Raw genomic sequence first — 19,718 nt, 5'->3', positions numbered from 1 at the left:
ACGCTAGGTATTGAGCACTCCCCACCATTTTTACAACCTCCCCCCTCCCAAGTATACCTCCTGAAATCTTCACCAACAACGAGCAGCTAAATCCCCCCAGAAGACGTATGAGGATAGACTGCAAGCCCTAGAAGAAAGGAGGGACAGGGGAGATATGATTCAGACGTTCAAATAGCTGAAAGGTATTAACGTAGAACAAAATCTTTTCCAGAGAAAGGAAAACGATAAAACCAGAGGACATAATTTGAGATTGAGGGGTGGTAGATTCAGGAGCAATGTAAGGAAATTCTACTTTATGGAGAGGGTGGTAGATGCCTGGAATGCGCTCCCAAGAGAGGTGGTGGAGAGGAAAACGGTGACGGAGTTCAAAGAAGCATGGGATGAACACAGAGGATCTAGAATCAGAAAATAATAGTAAATATTGAACTAAGGTCAGAACTGGGCAGACTTGCACAATCTGGGTCTGTATATGGCCTTTTGGTTGAGGATGGGCTGGGGAGGGCTTCAACGGCTGGGAAGGTGTACATGGACTGGAGTGAGCTTTGACAGAGACTTCAGCAGTTGGAACCCAAGCACAGTATCGGGTAGAGCTTTGGATTCTTGCACAGAAATAGCGAAGAAGAAAAAAATTAAAAAAAAAATTAAATTGAATTAGGTTGGGCAGACTGGACGGACCATTCGGGTCTTTATCTGCCATCATCTACTATGTTACTATGTAGATGCATAGCGGTTTGGTTACTGCCAGTAATCATGCATTCACGCTATGCAGCTTAAACCAGGATCCAACTAGAGCACCTACATTCATATACAACATACTCCCCCTAAGACTATGAAGTCTGCCCAACTCTTATGAATAGATTGAGATCCAGCAGCCCCGGGTCATACCTGTAGGTTGGGGCATTTAGCCATTGAGAAAACCATGTAAGAAACCCATCTAATAGCCAAATGTAGCAAAACAAAAAGTATAGCTTAAACAGAAAAACATCAGGTATAATAACATCAGAGATTCATGAAAAACTAGAGCTGCCAGGTATGATATAATGAGAAGTCCATAGAAATATATAATGGTGGGCAAAACCACCCACATCTCTGTAACTGGTCAGGAAAATATAGCAAGAGTTAGAAGAAACAAAAGAAATGACGGTGTTTTGATTTTCATCCATGAGATAAGGTTCCCTATGCATCCAGTTAAAGAAGGATAGGACTCATAAGCAGTCTGTGGAATGAAGTGAACAAGCAGCACTTTAAACATGGAGCAGGTGGGAGCAAGTTGTAGCGTTAAAGCTGCAGTCCAACGATCAAACTGATTCATTAGCAAATAAAGACAAAAAGAAGACGGTATCAAGTGGCTCCCTATCTTTATTTGTATCCGAAACTGGAGGAAGGTTCTTTATGAAGAGCTCTAAGTCATTCGGCGTATCCATAAAGGAGACTTTGTTATTATAGAGAACTCTAGTATGAGCCGGGTATAGCACACAGATGCGTATGTTGCACTTCAGCTCATTACAGTAGGGAGCCATAGCCGGCCGCCGAGAGGATACTTGGGGAGAAAAATATTGAAAGATGAGAATTTTGTGTCCATCGAAAGTCAGATCCTTCCCCCTGCAATTTTGGAAATAGTACCTTTTTCCTTGATAGCGAAGTTTAGAATCTGGCTATAACCAGGTGCGACCTTTACTCATCTTCCCTTGGCCCAAGCGATGTGCGCCACAGTCTCTTGTAAATCCAGAGCCTTGGAGATCCAGCCTTCTAGCCAAGAAAAGAGATCCACATCATGGATGGAATTAGGGATGTCAATAAATAAGTTGTTACATCTCCTCCTGTTTTCTTGATCATCAGTTCAGTCAGTGAGCAACTTATTCGATGATTCTAGAGTTCAAATGCATTCCTCAAAATTGCCTGTTTGCTCTTCCTGTTGAGCTATGCGATCCTCCTCTCTCTGCAGGCAATTCACCTGAGAATCAAGCCTCTCTTATTTCTTCCATGAATGTATGAATTTTCGCCAACTTGCCTTCTGTTACTAAAGTAAGAGATCAATTGAGTTCTTGAACTGCAGGCTCTTGGAGTGTGAACATAGGCACCTTGTGGCCCTCCGCCATCTTGAAATCCTGGGCTTTCTGTTTGTCCTTTATTCCTCTTTCTGATTTAGTACACATTTCGAGGAGTGGCGCCCTGGCGAAGCCACCAGAGGGTACCCGGTATGGAAGATGCCTTTTCGTTATGATTCGATATACCTAGAAGGCAGATTTAGGATTTTTGTAAGCTAAATCAGAGTGGCATGGCCTGGAGCTGCAGAGAAGCATATCTACTCAGTGATCTGGCATCATGTGACTCCAGGAAATATTTCAATGCTACTTTCTCATTTTTATTTACAGCTGGATATGCATAATAATCTGGTAATCGTGATTTTTTTTTAACATGTTCTCACAAGGGTCCTGTCTCAGAGGAATAACTACATCTGCATTGTCTTGATAAGTATTTGTTAAAATTGCTGTCCCAGTTGTTGACATCTGCTTGCAGTTTCTGGGAAAAATCTCCATGAATTTAGCAGAGGGCTGCCAACAGCAAATTATGACAGTCCCCAGTGGGTCTCGTTGGTTTGCACTCACACAACCTATCCATAGTTTTCAGTTTTACCCAAAACCAGGCGATAAGCTTCTGCTGCAGTTTGGGGAATAGACTTAGTAGATAAAGACAGGTTGTTTACCCTCTCCAAGGTAGGGAGAACGAGAGGGCACTCTCTAAAGTTGAAAGGGGATAGATTCCGTACAAACGTAAGGAAGTTCTTCTTCACCCAGAGAGTGGTAGAAACCTGGAATGCTCTTCTGGAGGCTGTTATAGGGGAAAACACCCTCCAGGGATTCAAGACAAAGTTAGACAAGTTCCTACTGAACCAGAATGTACGCAGGCAAGGCTAGTCTCAGGGCACTGGTCTTTGACCTAAGGGCCGCCGCGCGAGCAGACTGCTAGGCACGGTGGACCACTGGTCTGATCCAGCAGCAGCAATTCTTATGTTCTTATATTAAATAGTGTCGGTGCCAGTTTTAGTTTTGGCCGAAACTGAGAAAATAATTTTGGTTGTCCTCTACTCTGCCTCCATCTGCTGGTAGAGGAGCACAGCTCTTAAATCTTGACTGGTCTGGATGGACTCAAGGAAAGACAATTTACCAGAGAAGTAGCTGGCACCTTTTTACCACACACTAATGAAAGAGCCCCTAATACAGCATCTAAACTAAACTAAACCAAACCTTAGGTTTGTATACCGCATCATCTCCACATTCGTAGAGCTCTGCACGGTTTACAGGAGATGGGATAGAAAGGAACTAACAATGGAGGGTTAGAGGTCCAAGTATGAAGAGTTTTTAGAGGGCTTATAATGCCAGGAATGGGGTAGCATCTTTTTGGGATTAACAGTCTGGGTTTACTAGCACAATTGCCGTGTTTTGTTAAGCGTTGTGGTTGATTCCTACCCAAGTAATAATCTTTTTAAAATCTTTTAACAGGTGCTTATTACCTGTTGGGTCTTCCTATAATTTTTGCTCTTTCCTAGTATCTGTTGGGTTATTGTTATTTCATATGTTTGTTACTGTGTTTCTTGTTTTTCTTTCTGGTTACTGTGCAAATGTTTTTGAAAAACAATGAAATAAATAAAGTGACATCCTTGTACTTTGAGCAAGAATTCCTTGTATCAAAAATGTTTTATTCACAAATAGGATTGATTGTGGCAATGATGTTTCATTTGTCTGAATATGCTGAGATTTTAAGATGGAAAATAAGTTGAAGGTACAATTCAAATACTGAACTGAGTTACTGTTAGTCCAACCAAAATGTATCATAACTTGTTTGTTTCTTATTTCTGCATAAGTTGACTAACAGAATCGCTGCAATAGTAGCTTGAGATTTGGAGTGTAAAAAAACCAGTCATATATGTAAAGTCTTAAACGATCACAGTATAAAAGAGAGGTCCTGGAAACCGTAACAATTTTTAAATGGTTGAAGATGAGAAACTAGAAAAGAAGACAGTTACATTGACCAGTGGTATAAGAAGGAAACTATCCTACTCACTTTTTCAGTATGGAATCTTATAGCTGAGCCATGCTCTTCATGCATTTGGTAACACCAAAATACTCAAAATAAATTTTGCGCGTCTTTTACCCATGTTTTTTTTTCCTTCCTCTAGAGCAAATAGTCTTACGGACTGGGGAAGCATCCCAACTGACCTCTGGCGTCTCCAAAGAGGAGGTGATCTGTTTGGACAGCAGTAGTGGCAGCAGTGACAGTGAGGATGACACAAAGGGAAAATTGCACAGCATTAAAAATGGTATGATATTAGGCCTCTAATCTTCTCCTTTGCTTATCTTTCCATCTGCCTCTGCAGCTATATGGGTCCATTTGAAAGGACAGGTTGCCTCAGACCAGTCTAAATTTATTTCACTTTTTTTTCTCTCCGCTTGTGGTCTTGGTTTTGATTTTTTGCCATTATTTTCATTTCTTTCTGTATATTTAATTTCACCCCAGATGTCATGTTCAAATTGTCCTGTATTTGTTATAAATCAGTTTCTGGTTTGTTATCGGGTTATCTTGTGTCTCATTTTTCTTTGACAATTGGTCATCAAAACAGTGGTAAACTTGTCCACTATTTTGTCTTACAACCCTTGTTAATGCTTATTTTTAATCACTTCTTCAGGATCCTCAGCGGCACCACTTAGAACTCAATTCATCTCATTGCTCTAAGATTTATGTGTCAACTCATCTTCGGGTCCCACTTTTTAATCTTGTTTGTCTATTTAATTTTGACTTTAACTTTTATGGGTATTAAACTTATTTAAAAATACTTGAAGCATATACTTAGCTTAGATCATGTGGTCTCTGGCTAGGGATTTAAATGCCAACATGTTTCGCTTTCTCAGCTTTATCAAGGCTCAACCCCTAACTATTATACCGCCAGGAACTGTGACCACTGAGTCTTCAGAAGTCTTTGTAAGATATTCATATTTATAGTGCAGATTAATTCATTTTTCTTTGAGTCATGCCAAAAAGACCACAGGTAGAGTGCACTTGTTTTCATATCCCTCCATAAAATCCTGTCGTTATAAGAAGTTCCTTGAGAGAACCCTCTCATCTCAAGCTGCTAAATTGAATGTATGGCTTGGAAAAATGATGTTCGAGGTCTCTTCCTATCTTGATTTTAGAAAATTGTTAAAGACTGGTATCTTCATGCATTCTGCTTCATTTTTTCAATCAAGTTCCTTATATTCAACTTGATGTATTTGATCTGTTCTATGTATTACGTCTTTCCCTGCCATGGCGGTATTTTCTGCATTATATTGTAAATGCTTTCTGTCTTTATCTGTTTTTAAGTCCATTATTCTAATTTGTATTTTATCTGTATCCCATGTATTAGCTCACCTTGTTGTGAACCGCCTAGAACTTTTTCGGGATGGCGGTATATAAGAATAAAATTATTATTATTATTAATGGAAAGAGAAGGAAATTGGTGAACTAGTAACTGGTACAAAAATGTTCTCAATAAGAGTAAAAGGCAAATACTGAATCCAGTAAAGCTATCACTGATTGAGGTTGTTAAATGTAACCCGCCCTCATAGTAGTAGCCGAATGTGAACATAGGAGAGCGAGATATTATGAAGACCCAGGTAGAATGTCTAGTTGGGTTTTGGAATATGGGATGTTTAACCCTTTAATTGGCAGATGATGAAACGGCTGCTTTATGTAATTTGATGTTGAACGAGAGAATGGTGCCAAGTAACAGGCATTTGGAGATGCAGATTTCCTGTAAGAGCCATAGAAAACACGTTACTTCGGAGCAACAATGCCAAATAAAAGGTTAAGCATGATAAGGAAACAACAGATTATGTGAAGCCCTGCGTGGCTTCAGTCGTCGTATGATAGAGAATGGGCTGACTGGGTGTTAGGAAGTCACCAGTAGTGTTTCCCCTAGGGATTAACCTGAGAGCTCCGGTAGGATTTCCATAAGGTGAAGAGAGATCAGTGCTCTAAGTTCACTGACTCAGATAGGAAAAGTAATGGAGAGCTGAAGTGGTACTTTCCAAGACAGGTAAGGAAAAGCAAAAAGAGCAGAGATGTAATTTGGAAAAGAAGATAAGACTAGTCAGAGAGCACAAGCTCCTGTCAAATATATATATCTCCCTTTATCCCTCTTTCTTGGAATTCCTCAAATCCTAATACCACCAGATCCTCCCACAAATTAAAACTATCCTTCCCCTCGCTAAAAGGCATTTCCCACACAGGAAAGCTAGGGACCTCCGTCCACTTCAAAATCACTGAGCTCTGGAACAACCTTACCTCCCCTCTTCGGAACTTGAGCTCTCTCCAAGTTTTCCGCAAACATCTGAAAACCTGGCTTTTCTCAAAAATCGTAAGCCTCTCTCCAACTTAGGTACCAAAAACTCTCATATCTGGCATCCCAAGTCCTCTAAATATTCGTCACACTTCTACCTCTAACCCTTTGTTGTAGTTCCTTCCTATTTCATCAAATAAAGTGCAACAAGTGATTAAAGCCTCCATTGATCCTATTATCATTTCGGATCATGCGGGAATATGGATAGAATTACAATTAGATCAATTAGAAAATAATAGACCTCTTTGGAGATTTGATAATGCATTGCTTGTGGATGACAAATTTTTGGAAAATTTTAAAACACAAATTAATGAATTTTTTCAAATAAATTTAGTGGAAGATACATCTATAGAGAATGTATGGGATGCATTTAAAGCAACTATGAGGGGTAATATCATATCATATTCAGCTTTTATTAGGAAACAAATTAAAAAACAATATATGGAATTAGAAAAAGAAATAAAAATATTAGAAGCTAAATTGATAAGTAAATGGGAATATGAAGTTTTGCAAGCTCTTTTGAAAGTAAAAGGTAAATATAATGAATTAACTTCAAAAATGATAAGAAAAGATTTGTTTTCCAAGCAAACAGTGTATTATGGAAATTCTAATAAGGCGGGAAAATTATTAGCAAATTATCTTAAGGCAAAAAAAAGGAGAACTAATATTAATGGAATAAAAGATGATAATGGTATAATAACAAATCAAACAAATATAATATTAAAACAATTTTTAAATTTTTATAAGGATCTATATTCTTCCGAACCTTATTTGGAGAAACAAAAAGATGGAAAAAAATTTTTAGATTTAATAAATGGACCTAAGATTCCTGATCATATAAAACGAAGTTTAGAAGAACCTATATCATTAAAAGAATTAGAAACAGCATTGAGATCTCTTAGAGTTGGATCCGCTCCAGGTGGTGATGGTTACACAGTAGAATTTTATAAAACATTTCAAAATATCCTCTCCCCACATTTATTAAAATTATATCAGACACAACTTATAAAAGGTAATATAAAAGGTACTATGGCTGAATCAATAATAATTGTTTTGCCTAAGCCAAATAAAGATCCTACTTTGGTTTCAAACTACAGGCCTATATCTTTGATAAACGTTGATAATAAACTTTTGGCGAAAATTTTGGCTTTGAGATTAGCCAAAGCTCTCCCACATATTATAGATATGCATCAAACGGGTTTCGTTGCTAAAAGACATTCCTCCAATAACTCTAGACTATTATTTCACATGCTAAACTTGTCAAAAAAAATGGATGAACCGGCTTTTACAGTTTCATTAGATGCTGAGAAAGCATTTGATAGGGTAGAATGGAATTTTATGTATCAGGCTTTAGAATGGTTTGGTATAGGTTCTGGATTTATACAAATGGTAAAAACATTGTATAGCTTCCCGATTGCAAGATTAAATATTAATAATAAGATATCTGATGGTTTTCAATTGCAGAGGGGAGTTAGACAAGGATGTCCGTTATCTCCTTTGTTATTTGATGTTGTATTAGAACCCTTATTGTTAGCAATACAGCAAACGAGGGAGATACAAGGAATTCCATATTCAGATATGGAATATAAAATTTCAGCTTATGCTGATGATATTTTGCTTTATTTGAAAAATCCAGAGTCTACCTTATCTTCTTTATTGGAATTAATTGATAAGTTTGGCAAATTTTCAGGTTATAAAATTAATTGGAATAAATCTGAAATTATACCCTTGAATGTTTACTGTGTAAAAGGATTATTTGATATTTTTCCATTCATATGGAAAGAAGAAGGATTTAAATATCTAGGCATTCAAGTTAAAAAAACAATTGAAGATACTGTAAAAGAAAATGAAAAATATATATTAAAAAAAGTAATGGAGTTATGTGAACAATGGAACCCATTACATATATCTTGGTGGGGCAGAGTTCAAACTATTAAAATGATGATGTTGCCTGTGGTTTGCTACCAAATGAGTATGATACCTATTTATTTTCAGGGGTCCTTTTATAAAAAGCTTAATAGAATTTTAACAAAATTTCTTTGGCTTGGTAAAACACCTAGAATAGCTTTAGTAACCTTACAAAAATCAATTAAGGAGGGAGGGGTAAATTTTCCAAATTTCTATAGGTACCATCAAGCCTATATTCTACGTCAGGGTATGTATTGGATCCTCCCAGAACTTATAGATAATGCACCAGATTGGTTATATTTGGAATGGCGCCTTATGTTTCCCCTAAATTTAGTTCATTTACCAAGTATTAATATACCTAAAAGATACAGAGAAAATAAAATAATAATGGATACTTGGAAAACATTGAGATTTATTGATAAATTAACACCCATCCCAATATATAAATCAACTAATCAATCCATATGGATAAACTCCAAGATCAAAATTGGCGGAGCTCAAATCCTTTGGAAGAACTGGATTATTGCAGGAATTAGATCTCTAGATGATATTATTTCAGAAGGTAAACTGCTGGATTTTTCACAATTGCAACATAGATTTGGTCTTAATAAAACACAAAGTTTTAAATGGTTGCAATTGAAGCAGGCCATTCAGGTTGGGTTCCCTGAATGGAAATCATTAAACAATCAATATAGTTTAAAGTTCTTATGCTTTAAAGCAGACTTCCTAGGACATCAAGCCGCATTGTGGTATAAATTAATATCTGGATATTTGAATAAAAAACCAAAAAATGGTCTAAGAGACATTTGGAGCATTGAGATTGGACATCAAATTAATGCATCTCAATGGCCACTAATTTGGTCTTGGAGAATGAGATGTACAATGTCAGCGTCTATGAGACAAACATGGTTCTTTTTATTACATAGAGCTTTTTGGACCCCTACTCGTTTACAAAAACTAGACAGTTCTAAGTCTAATAGATGCTGGCACTGTAATCTAGAACCAGGGACATTAGATCATTTATTATATCATTGTCCTTATATTAAAATTTTTTGGAATTCAATTTGGCCACAAATTAATAAATTAATGGAAAATCATATTGCAATATCATATGATACAATTTTATTTGGAACAATGATGAGAAAAAAAAGTCAAATTTCACCAGAAAATAATAAGCTTTTATTAATTATGACAGGGGTTGCCATTCAACATATAACTAACAATTGGAAAAATTACAACAACCTAAATTACACATTTTGGTGGAATACAATATGCCATATTTTTAAAATGGAAAGAACAATAACAATACAAAAGGGGACATATAACAAATTTATAAAAATATGGGGGCCATTGATAAAATACTGTAATGATTAAATAATAGAATACTTTTTCTTCTTTTCTTCTTTTAGAGATTTTTTTTTTTTTTATGACACACATATAGGGGGGATAAGGAAAACAAATTATATATAATAATAAATTATAATATATGATACAAAATGTAACATATGATTAAAAAATAATAGAAGGATGGGGGGAGGGAAAATGAATAAAATTTATCCAGAATATATTGTATTAGATATAAATATGTTATTGAATAATTATCAATTGTATTCTAATACGTTGTATACTTTTATAAAATTTGAAAATATTATATTAAAGCAATAAAAGGGTGGGGGGAGGGTGAAGGGGAAAATCAAATCCAGACATACATTGTGTTAGATATAAAAGTGATACCATGCATTTATCAAATGTATTTTATTATTATGTACACTTTTTGTAAAATTTGAAAAATAAAAATATAATGGAAAAAAAAAAAAAAAAAATGAAAACCTGGCTTTTCTCAAAAAATGTAAGTCATAGTAACATAGTAGATGACGGCAGATAAAGACCCAATGGTCCATCCAGTCTGCCCAACCTGATTCAATTTAAATTTTTATTTTTTATTTTTTTTCTTCTTAGCTATTTCTGGGCAAGAATCCAAAGCTTTACCCGGTACTATGCTTGGGTTCCAACTGCCGAAATCTCTGTTAAGACTTACTCCAGCCCATCTACACCCTCCCAGCCATTGAAGCCCTCCCCTGCCCATCCTCCACCAAACGGCCATACACAGACACAGACCGTGCAAGTCTGCCCAGTAACTGGCCTAGTTCAATCTTTAATATTATTTTCTGATTCTAAATCTTCTGTGTTCATCCCACGCTTCTTTGAACTCAGTCACAGTTTTACTCTCCACCACCTCTCTCGGGAGCACATTCCAGGCATCCACCACCCTCTTCGTAAAATAGAATTTCCTAACATTGCCCCTGAATCTACCACCACTCAACCTCAAATTATGTCCTCTGGTTTTACCATTTTCCTTTCTCTGGAAAAGATTTTGTTCTACGTTAATACCCTTTAAGTATTTGAACGTCTGAATCATATCTCCCCTGTATACATATTCAGGGCTTCCAGTCTCTCCTCATACGTCTTCTGGCGCAAGCCTCCTATCATTTTCGTTGCCCTCCTCTGGACCGCCTCAAGTCTTCTTACGTCTTTCGCCAGATACGGTCTCCAAAACTGAACACAATACTCCAAGTGGGGCCTCACCAATGATCTGTACAGGGGCATCAACACCTTCTTCCTTCTACTGACTACGCCTCTCTTTATACAGCCCAGAATCCTTCTGGCAGCAGCCACTGCCTTGTCACACTGTTTTTTCGCCTTTAGATCTTCGGACACTATCACCCCAAGGTCCCTCTCCCCGTCCGTGCATATCAGCTTCTCTCCTCCCAGCATATACGGTTCCTTCCTATTATTAATCCCCAAATGCATTACTCTGCATTTCTTTGCATTGAATTTTAGTTGCCAGGCATTAGACCATTCCTCTAACTTTTGCAGATCCTTTTTCATATTCTCCACTCCCTCTTCGGTGTCTACTCTGTTACAAATCTTGGTATCATCTGCAAAAAGGCACACTTTTCCTTCTAACCCTTCAGCAATGTCACTTACATACATATTGAACAGGATTGGCCCCAGCACCGAACCCTGAGGGACTCCACTGGTCACCTTTCCTTCCTTCGAGCGACTTCCATTAACCACCACCCTCTGGCGTCTGTCCGACAGCCAGTTTCTGACCCAGTTCACCACTTTGGGTCCTAACTTCAGCCTTTCAAGTTTGTTCAACAGCCTCCTATGAGGAACTGTATCAAAGGCTTTGCTGAAGTCTCCCTCCAACTTAGGAATCAAGGAAACTCTTATTTCTTTAGCACTCTCCAGACCAGTAGAGGTTAACTTTACGATTGGGTATATATCTAATCATGACCAGCAGGTGGAGACTGAAAACAAAACTTTGGGACAGTATATCCTAGCCCCTCCTCTCTATTTCCCTCAGTCTTCTTTCAGTCTCCAGCAGGTGTTGAGTGTTATCCCAGGACAAGCAGGCATGATATTCTCACATGTGGGTGACGTCATCTACGGAGCCCCGGCGCGGACAGCTTTTCAAGCAAACTTGATTAAAGTTTCAAGTTTGCACACTGCACCACGCATGTGCGTGCCTTCTCGCCCACTAGAGGGCGCATCCCACCTCGTGGTCCTCAGTTCAAATTTTTCCGCGGAGCAAGAAAGCCCTGTGGATCTGAGCTCCAGTGTTTTTGCCTTATCCCAGGACAAGCAGGCATGATATTCTCACATGTGGGTGACGTCATCTACGGAGCCCCGGCGCGGACAGCTTTTCAAGCAAACTTGATTAAAGTTTCAAGTTTGCACACTGCACCACGCATGTGCGTGCCTTCTCGCCCACTAGAGGGCGCATCCCACCTCGTGGTCCTCAGTTCAAATTTTTCCGCGGAGCAAGAAAGCCCTGTGGATCTGAGCTCCAGTGTTTTTGCCTTCTAGCTGCCGCGTTTAGTTTGTTTTTCCCTTCGAATTAGTTCGCGGTACTCTTTTCCTTTCGTTTCTTTTCAAAAAAAAAAAAAGTAACTTTCGTTTTTCGTCGGGTTCCGGGGGCTCCCGGAAGCCGTGGCCGCGGGACGTCGGTACGTTCCCGGCCTTCTTCTTTTTATTCGTGGATGTCCCGTCCTGTTACGGGATTCAAAAAGTGCAGCCGGTGTGAGAGGTTGCTTTCCATCACTGACCCTCACCGGCGGTGCATTGTCTGTCTTGGGCCCGAACATCCGACAGACTCGTGTGATCGCTGTGCTACCTTCCAAAACAGGGCCCTCCGTCGCCGTAAGGCAAGAATGGCCGAATTGTTCGCCGTCGACGCGCCGCCTAAGGCCTCGACGTCGGCCTCGGCTTCGGCCCCGGCCTTGACCTCGGCCTCGGCGTCCTCGGGGGCCTCGGCCTCGCCGCGGCCCTCCTCCTCGAAGGCGTCGTCAGTGAAGCAAGCTTCGGGTAAGTCCTCTGTTCCATCCCCTTCAGCAAAGAAGCCATCCTCGAGTCAGGCCAAGACGGGTGGGTCGACCCCGGCCCCGCATCGGACCTCGACTCCGCACACCCCGAGGGAATACTCGAGACCGAGGTCGCCCTCCAGGGAGTGTGCCCCGGACTCGGAACTCCCCACCTTCGTGGGGATTCCGGCCTTCCAGGATCTCCTCCGAGCTCTGATCTCATCGGAGCTGTCGGGAGCCCTGGAAGTGTTGCAGCGTGCTGCGGTTCCGGCGGCCTCGACCTCGGCCTGGACGCCTTCGGTCTCGGAGGCCCCGCCCTCGGCTCCCTCGGGAGCCCCGGCCTCGGCGACCTCGGTCTCGGGTACTGGGACCCCGTTCACCTCGGTCTCGGCCCCGCCCCGGACCTCGACCTCGGGGGAACCCCCTGAGCGGAGTGTAAGGCCCAAAGAAAAGTTGCGCAGAGTGCGCCGTCTTTCCTCCTCTTCCTCCGGGTCTTCCAGACACACCTCGCCCTCGACGCGACCTCGGACGGGGCGTCGATCGAGGAAGTCTAAGCGGCCCCGAGGCTCGCCTCGGCGCGACCGTTCCTTGTCCTTCGGGGGCGAGGCGTTGCAGGTGTCGGAGTTGCGCCTCAACAACCCGAGGCTCCTCCGCTCACCCCATGGGAAGTCTTCCCGGGCCGCCTCGCCGAGGAAACGGGAGAGTGTCCCACGAACCCCGGGGTCCTCACCCAAGGGTTCTGCGAGGAGGACAACTTCCCCTTCCCCCTCGAGGGCCCTCGAGAGGGGATCCTGGGATTCGGGATCGGTTAGGGATCCTCATTATTCCCATGAGGCCTCCCCCCTCTCCTCGGTGGGGCGGTCGAGAACCCCCTCTCCCCAGGCTAGGCCGTCCTCATTTTCATCCTTCGTTCAGGACATGGCCCAAGCCCTGGGGATTGATCTGATGGTAGGCTCTCGGTATTCCAAAGAATTTTTGGAGGAACAGGACCTCCCCATTCTTCCTAGGGAGGTGCCTAGACTCCCTCTCAACAGTGTCCTTCTGCAAACCTGGCTGAAGAACTTGTCAAACCCTCTTACAGTCACGTCTGTGCCTTCAAAAATGGAATCGAAGTATAGGACGATTCCCCCTAAAGGGTTCGATAAGGCGCAGCTCTCACACCAGTCTCTTCTGGTGGAGTCTGCTCTTAAAAAATCACAGCCCTCACGGGTTTCTGCGGCGGTTCCACCAGGCAGGGAGGGGCGGACCCTGGACAAGTTTGGCCGCCGCCTCTATTCAAATTCCCTGATGGCCACCAGGGTTCTAAACTACGCCTTCACCTTTTCCTCCTTTTTGCGTGGTATGGTGAAGGACCTTCCTCAATATCGGAACTCGTTACCGGACTCCCAAAGAGCAGGATTCGACAAGTTTATGTCCAACCTGTCTCAATTGCGGTTGTACCTATTCCATGCAGTGTACGACGCCTTTGAGCTGGTTTCGAGGGTGTCGGCCCTCGCGGTGGCCATGCGCCGCTTGGCCTGGCTTCGCACCCTCGACATGGACCCAAACCTGCAGGAACGCCTGGCAGACTTGCCTTGTGTGGGGTCCGAGTTATTCGACGAGTCATTAGATGCGGCGACCAAGCGCTTGTCGGAACAGGAGCGCTCTCTAGCATCCCTGGTCCGCCCCAAACCTAGGCCCCCGCCGCAGAAACCCTTTCGGCCTCCGCCGCGCCGATACCCTCAGAAGTCGACCCCGGCTTTCTCGAGACCGCCTCCGAGACGTCCGTCTCAGCGAGGCAGAGGGGGACAACCCCAAGCCCCGGCGCAGGGCCCTTCTAAGCCAGCGCCTTCCTTTTGACGGGATGAGCGGACGGGGCGGGTTCCCCTCCGCACTTTCTCAGGAACCCCTTCCTATCGGGGGCCGTCTTCGGTTCTTCCGGGAGGCATGGACCGGGATTACCTCAGACGCTTGGGTGCTCCGGATCGTCTCCGAGGGCTACTCGCTCAACTTTGTGGCCTCGCCGCCGGACAGTCCCCCAAGTTTAGTCCCCTGCAAACCGTTCGCAGCTACCGACCCTTATAACCGAAGCCAAAGCCCTCTTGAAGCTTCGGGCGGTCGAGCCGGTCCCCAAGGACCAGTGGGGTACGGGGTTTTACTCCCGCTACTTTTTGGTCCCAAAAAAGACCGGGGACCTGCGCCCCATACTGGACCTCAGGAAGCTCAACAAATTCCTGGCCCGGGAGAAGTTTCGAATGCTATCTCTCCCGGTTCTGTACCCCCTCTTGGGGGAAGGGGACTGGATGTGCTCCCTCGACCTGAAGGAAGCATACACCCATGTTCCGGTGCACCCCGCCTGTCGAAGATTCTTACGATTCCAGGTGGGGGACCTCCACCTCCAGTACAGGGTACTGCCCTTCGGCCTGGCCGCGTCCCCACGAGTATTCACGAAGTGCATGGTGGTGGTTGCAGCAGCCCTCAGGTCACGTGGACTCCATGTGTTCCCTTACCTGGACGATTGGCTCATCAAAGCCCCGACCAGGGAGGGGGTTATCTCAGCGACCCGACAGTCTATTGCCTTCCTGCAAACTCTCGGGTTCGAGATAAACTTTCCAAAGTCTCAGTTGAGACCGTCGCAGTCTCTTCAATTCATAGGTGCTGTGCTGGACACGGTGCGCCTACGCTCCTACCTGCCGACCCAGCGGTTGGAAGCCTTGGTACGGATGAGCCGCCAGGTCTCCCAACCATCGAGGGTGTCGGCCAAGCGCATGATGATGCTGCTGGGCCATATGGCCTCGACGGTACATGTCACGCCGTTTGCGAGGCTACACCTGAGGATCCCTCAGTGGACCCTCGCGTCCCAGTGGCGCCAGGAGTGCGACCCGGTGTCTCGCCTCATTTCGGTAACTCCGCCCTTGCGGAAATCGCTGCGTTGGTGGACAGACTCTTCAAATCTGTCCATGGGACTATTGTTTCGCACTCCGCCTTTTCGCAAGATCCTGACCACGGACTCCTCGGAGTACGCGTGGGGAGCCCATCTCGACGGTCTTCGCACGCAGGGCCTGTGGTCGTCAGAAGACCGTCAGTGTCATATCAACGTGCTAGAGCTGCGAGCCATCTTCCTAGCACTTCGAGCCTTCGTTCACATATTGCAGGACCAGGTGGTCCTCGTCCGCACGGACAATCAAGTGGCAATGTATTACGTGAACAAGCAGGGAGGAACAGGGTCATGGCCCCTCTGCTCCGAAGCTCTTCGCCTCTGGGAGTGGGCGGCCTCCCGGAACATCTTCCTCCGGGCGGTCTACATCCAAGGAGAACGGAATTGCCTGGCGGACAAACTGAGTCGACTTCTGCAACCGCACGAGTGGACTCTACACCCAGCAGTTCTACGCGAGGTCTTCGCACGCTGGGGAACGCCACAGGTGGATCTGTTTGCCTCTCCGGAGACACACAAACTACCACTATATTGTTCTCGGATGTACTCGCAGGACCGTCTGGAAGCGGATGCCTTCCTACTCGACTGGGAAGGGAGGTTCCTGTATGCATTCCCTCCGTTCCCGCTGATCATGCGAACGTTGGTACACCTAAAATCGTCCACGGCCACGATGATTCTCATAGCACCTCGGTGGCCGCGTCAGCACTGGTTCTCCCTGCTGCTCCAGCTCAGTGCCAGAGAGCCTCTCCCCCTGCCTGTCTCTCCTTCTCTGCTGTCTCAGAGTCAAGGATCCATGTTACATCCCAATCTGCAGTCATTGCACCTGACAGCCTGGTTTCTTGTTCCCTGACTCCTCCGGACCTGTCTCAATCGGTGAAGGAGGTGTTGGAAGCCTCCCGCAAGATCTCGACGAGGCTTTGCTATGCGCAGAAATGGACCAGGTTTTCCACCTGGTGCTCGTCTCTTCACCTGGATCCGGTATCAGTTCCGGTATCCTCGGTTTTAGAATATTTGTTTCATTTGTCGCGCTCCGGCTTGAAAACCACTTCGGTGCGGGTTCATCTCAGTGCGATTTCTGCTTTCCACCAACCTCTGGAGGGACGCCCTCTGTCACTCCATCCCTTGGTGACACGCTTCATGAAAGGGTTACTCAGGGTTTGTCCCCCTCTTAAGCCTCCGTCTGTCGTGTGGAATTTGAATGTGGTTCTGGCTCAACTGATGAAACCCCCGTTTGAGCCACTCAACAAGTCCCTCTTGAAATTTCTGACTTGGAAGGCGGTGTTTCTAATTGCCCTCACCTCCGCCAGGCGGATCGGGGAGTTGCAAGCCTTGGTTGCGGACCCCCCTTTCACTGTCTTTCATCACGACAAGGTGGTTCTCCGCACCCATCCTAAGTTTTTACCTAAAGTTGTTTCTGACTTCCACCTCAATCAGTCCATTGTCCTTCCTGTGTTCTTCCCGAAGCCCCACTCCCATCCTGGCGAGACGGCGCTTCACACGCTTGACTGTAAGAGGGCGTTGGCATTCTATCTTCAACGCACCAGGCCTCATCGGAAGGTTCCTCAATTGTTTTTGTCCTTCGATCCCAATCGATTAGGGCATCCAGTTTCCAAGCGCACTCTGTCTAACTGGTTGGCCGCTTGCATTTCCTTTTGCTACACTCAGGCTGGCCTTCCTCCCCCGGGTCGAGTCACGGGGCACAAGGTCCGAGCGATGGCAGCTTCGATAGCTTTCCTCCGATCCACTCCGATGGAGGACATATGTAAGGCTGCCACTTGGTCTTCGGTTCATACATTCACCTCTCATTACTGTCTGGACACTTTATCCAGAAGTGACGGCCGGTTCGGCCAGTCAGTATTGCAAAATCTGTTTTCCTAAATTGCCATCCTCCCACCTGCCCTTTTTTGGTTAGCTTGGAGGTCACCCACATGTGAGAATATCATGCCTGCTTGTCCTGGGATAAAGCACAGTTACTTACCGTAACAGGTGTTATCCAGGGACAGCAGGCATATATTCTCACAACCCGCCCGCCTCCCCGGGGATGGCTTCCTTGCTAGTTATGGAACTGAGGACCACGAGGTGGGATGCGCCCTCTAGTGGGCGAGAAGGCACGCACATGCGTGGTGCAGTGTGCAAACTTGAAACTTTAATCAAGTTTGCTTGAAAAGCTGTCCGCGCCGGGGCTCCGTAGATGACGTCACCCACATGTGAGAATATATGCCTGCTGTCCCTGGATAACACCTGTTACGGTAAGTAACTGTGCTATCTGTACCCATCTCCCTTGGTAGGGCTGTTGGAATTTGTTTAGAGGTTTATTGTCCCTGTTTTTAGCCGGACGGAGCTTGGACGGACTCTGTTTGGGGGTTCGTCCGACCTCGGGGGTGTCAAACCCGGCGGGTCACGAGCGGGGTCCCTCCCCCCACTTCCTCCACCTCCCCATATTTTTTTAGAGGAGCCTCAGCAGTAAGCCTTGCCCCCTAAATCAAGCAAGGCATATTGCTTCGAGAGCCTGTGGAGTCTGTTCTGTAAAAAAAAAAAAAAAAAAAAATCCTGAGGTAGTGCTGGTCTGGAGGGTTGTATCCCTTTAAGAAAACTGTATTTTACTGTATTTTTTCAACTAACCGGCACTTTTTTACAGCTAGGTCGCGTATGGAGCAATGAGCACTTCTAAAGGGAAAAAGTGCTCATTGTGCTCCAGACGCGAGGCACTCGCGGCCGGCCTGTGCAAGCGGTGTTCAGGCCGGTGCGGTGGAGGAGCTCCGTCGGCAGCGGCTGCAGGCGCCCAGAGCTCCCCGCCGATGGTGCCTCGCGAGTCGGCAGGGAACGGTGGAGAAGCCCGGTCTTCTCCGTCCGCCCACGGAGGGATTCCCCGAGCCGCCGACGGTCGGGTTTTAGAGGATTCCCTCTCAGCTGATATTTTGACAGCTGATGCCGGCTTGCCTGTTTTTAGCGGCTGAGACTATTCAGGTCTCTCAGCCGCTGCAGGCTATGGAGGGAGCTGTTTTGGCGGGAAAGACGCCATCTTCTCTGTCTGGCCCCTCCATTTTGTCTTCCACCTCAGGTGACCTTCCCCCTGTTTTGGCTAAGCAGGGGCAGGTTTCTGCTGGGTCCCCTGCTGTGGCAGGGAGTCCCTTGGGACCCTCGGGGGGTTTTTCCCCTGATTTTTTCTTTTCATTATGCAAAGCCTATTTTCAGGCGGCTGGGGGTCCCGGTTGCGCCCAGGGGGTCTCGGGGGGTGGGGTTTCCTCCGCGCTCCCTGCGGCTTTGCCTCTCTCGTCTGACGTGACGTCCCCTCCGCCGCCTCTCTTGTCCAAGCGTCCGCGGGTGTCGTGGGACGAGGATTTGTGGTCGGAGGAACGTGTCGGTCTGGAGGAGGACCTGGACCCTTCTGAGGAATTCCAGGACCCTCTGGAGGGGACGGAAGCTGGCGGCGGGTTGTCGGGTTTCCCGTTCTCCAGTGACGAGGCGTCCGTGGTGCGCCTTTTTCAGAGAGATGAGCTGCCTGACCTTATTCAACAGGTTTCTTCGGCTTTGCGTTTTGAGGACGCGCCGCCGGAGACTCCGCGTGTGGGGGACCCTCTGTTACGAGGGATCCGTTCCGTTTCCCGCTCTTTTCCTATGCATCAGGATATTCGGGATATTATTCTTGAGCAGTGGAAAACGCCGGAGATGCCGTTTCGGCTGGCGCGCAGCATGGCTCGCCTGTATCCCATTCCTGAAGGGGATCGGGCTACGTTAGCTTCGCCAGTCGTGGATGCGGTGGTCTCGGCTATTTCCAAGCGGCATACCGTGCCTGTTGAGGGCGGTTCTGCCTTGCGGGACTCTGAGGAGCGCAAATTGGAGACCATCCTTAAGCAAAATTTCCAAGTCTCTGCCTTTGGGGTCCAGGCGGCTATTTGTGGGGGACTGGTCGCTCGCGCCGTGTTTCGGTGGGCGGAGCGGGTCTTGGATCGAGAGTCTGACGACTGGTCTCTGGTGGATCAGGAGGTAGCGAAGATTGAGATGGCTGCCTCATTCCTCTCGGATGCTCTGTATGACTTGGTGCGGATCTCGGCTAAGTCCATGGCTTTTGGCGTGGCCGCAAGGCGTGTGTTGTGGCTGCGCGCTTGGGCGGCGGATGCTGCGTCCAAAGCTAAGCTTACTAAATTTC

At 45.6% G+C, this 19,718-nt stretch overlaps 1 protein-coding gene across 2 annotated transcripts in view; it reads left to right on the top strand.

Annotated features, from left to right (window-relative positions):
• RAD54L2 (RAD54 like 2) overlaps positions 1 to 19,718 on the top strand; it is a 159,134-nt gene that overhangs the window by 17,995 nt on the left and 121,421 nt on the right. For both annotated transcript variants that reach the window (XM_033926393.1, XM_033926392.1), the window contains exon 5: positions 4,181 to 4,321. In XM_033926393.1, the coding sequence (XP_033782284.1) occupies positions 4,181 to 4,321 (141 nt within the window). The remainder of the gene's footprint in view (positions 1 to 4,180; positions 4,322 to 19,718) is intronic.

Source organism: Geotrypetes seraphini, chromosome 17 (assembly GCF_902459505.1).
Source record: "Geotrypetes seraphini chromosome 17, aGeoSer1.1, whole genome shotgun sequence".
NCBI classification, from domain to species: domain Eukaryota; kingdom Metazoa; phylum Chordata; class Amphibia; order Gymnophiona; family Dermophiidae; genus Geotrypetes; species Geotrypetes seraphini.
The sequence above is the reverse complement of the archived record's forward strand: the minus strand, read 5'-3'. Positions and strand labels throughout refer to the sequence as shown.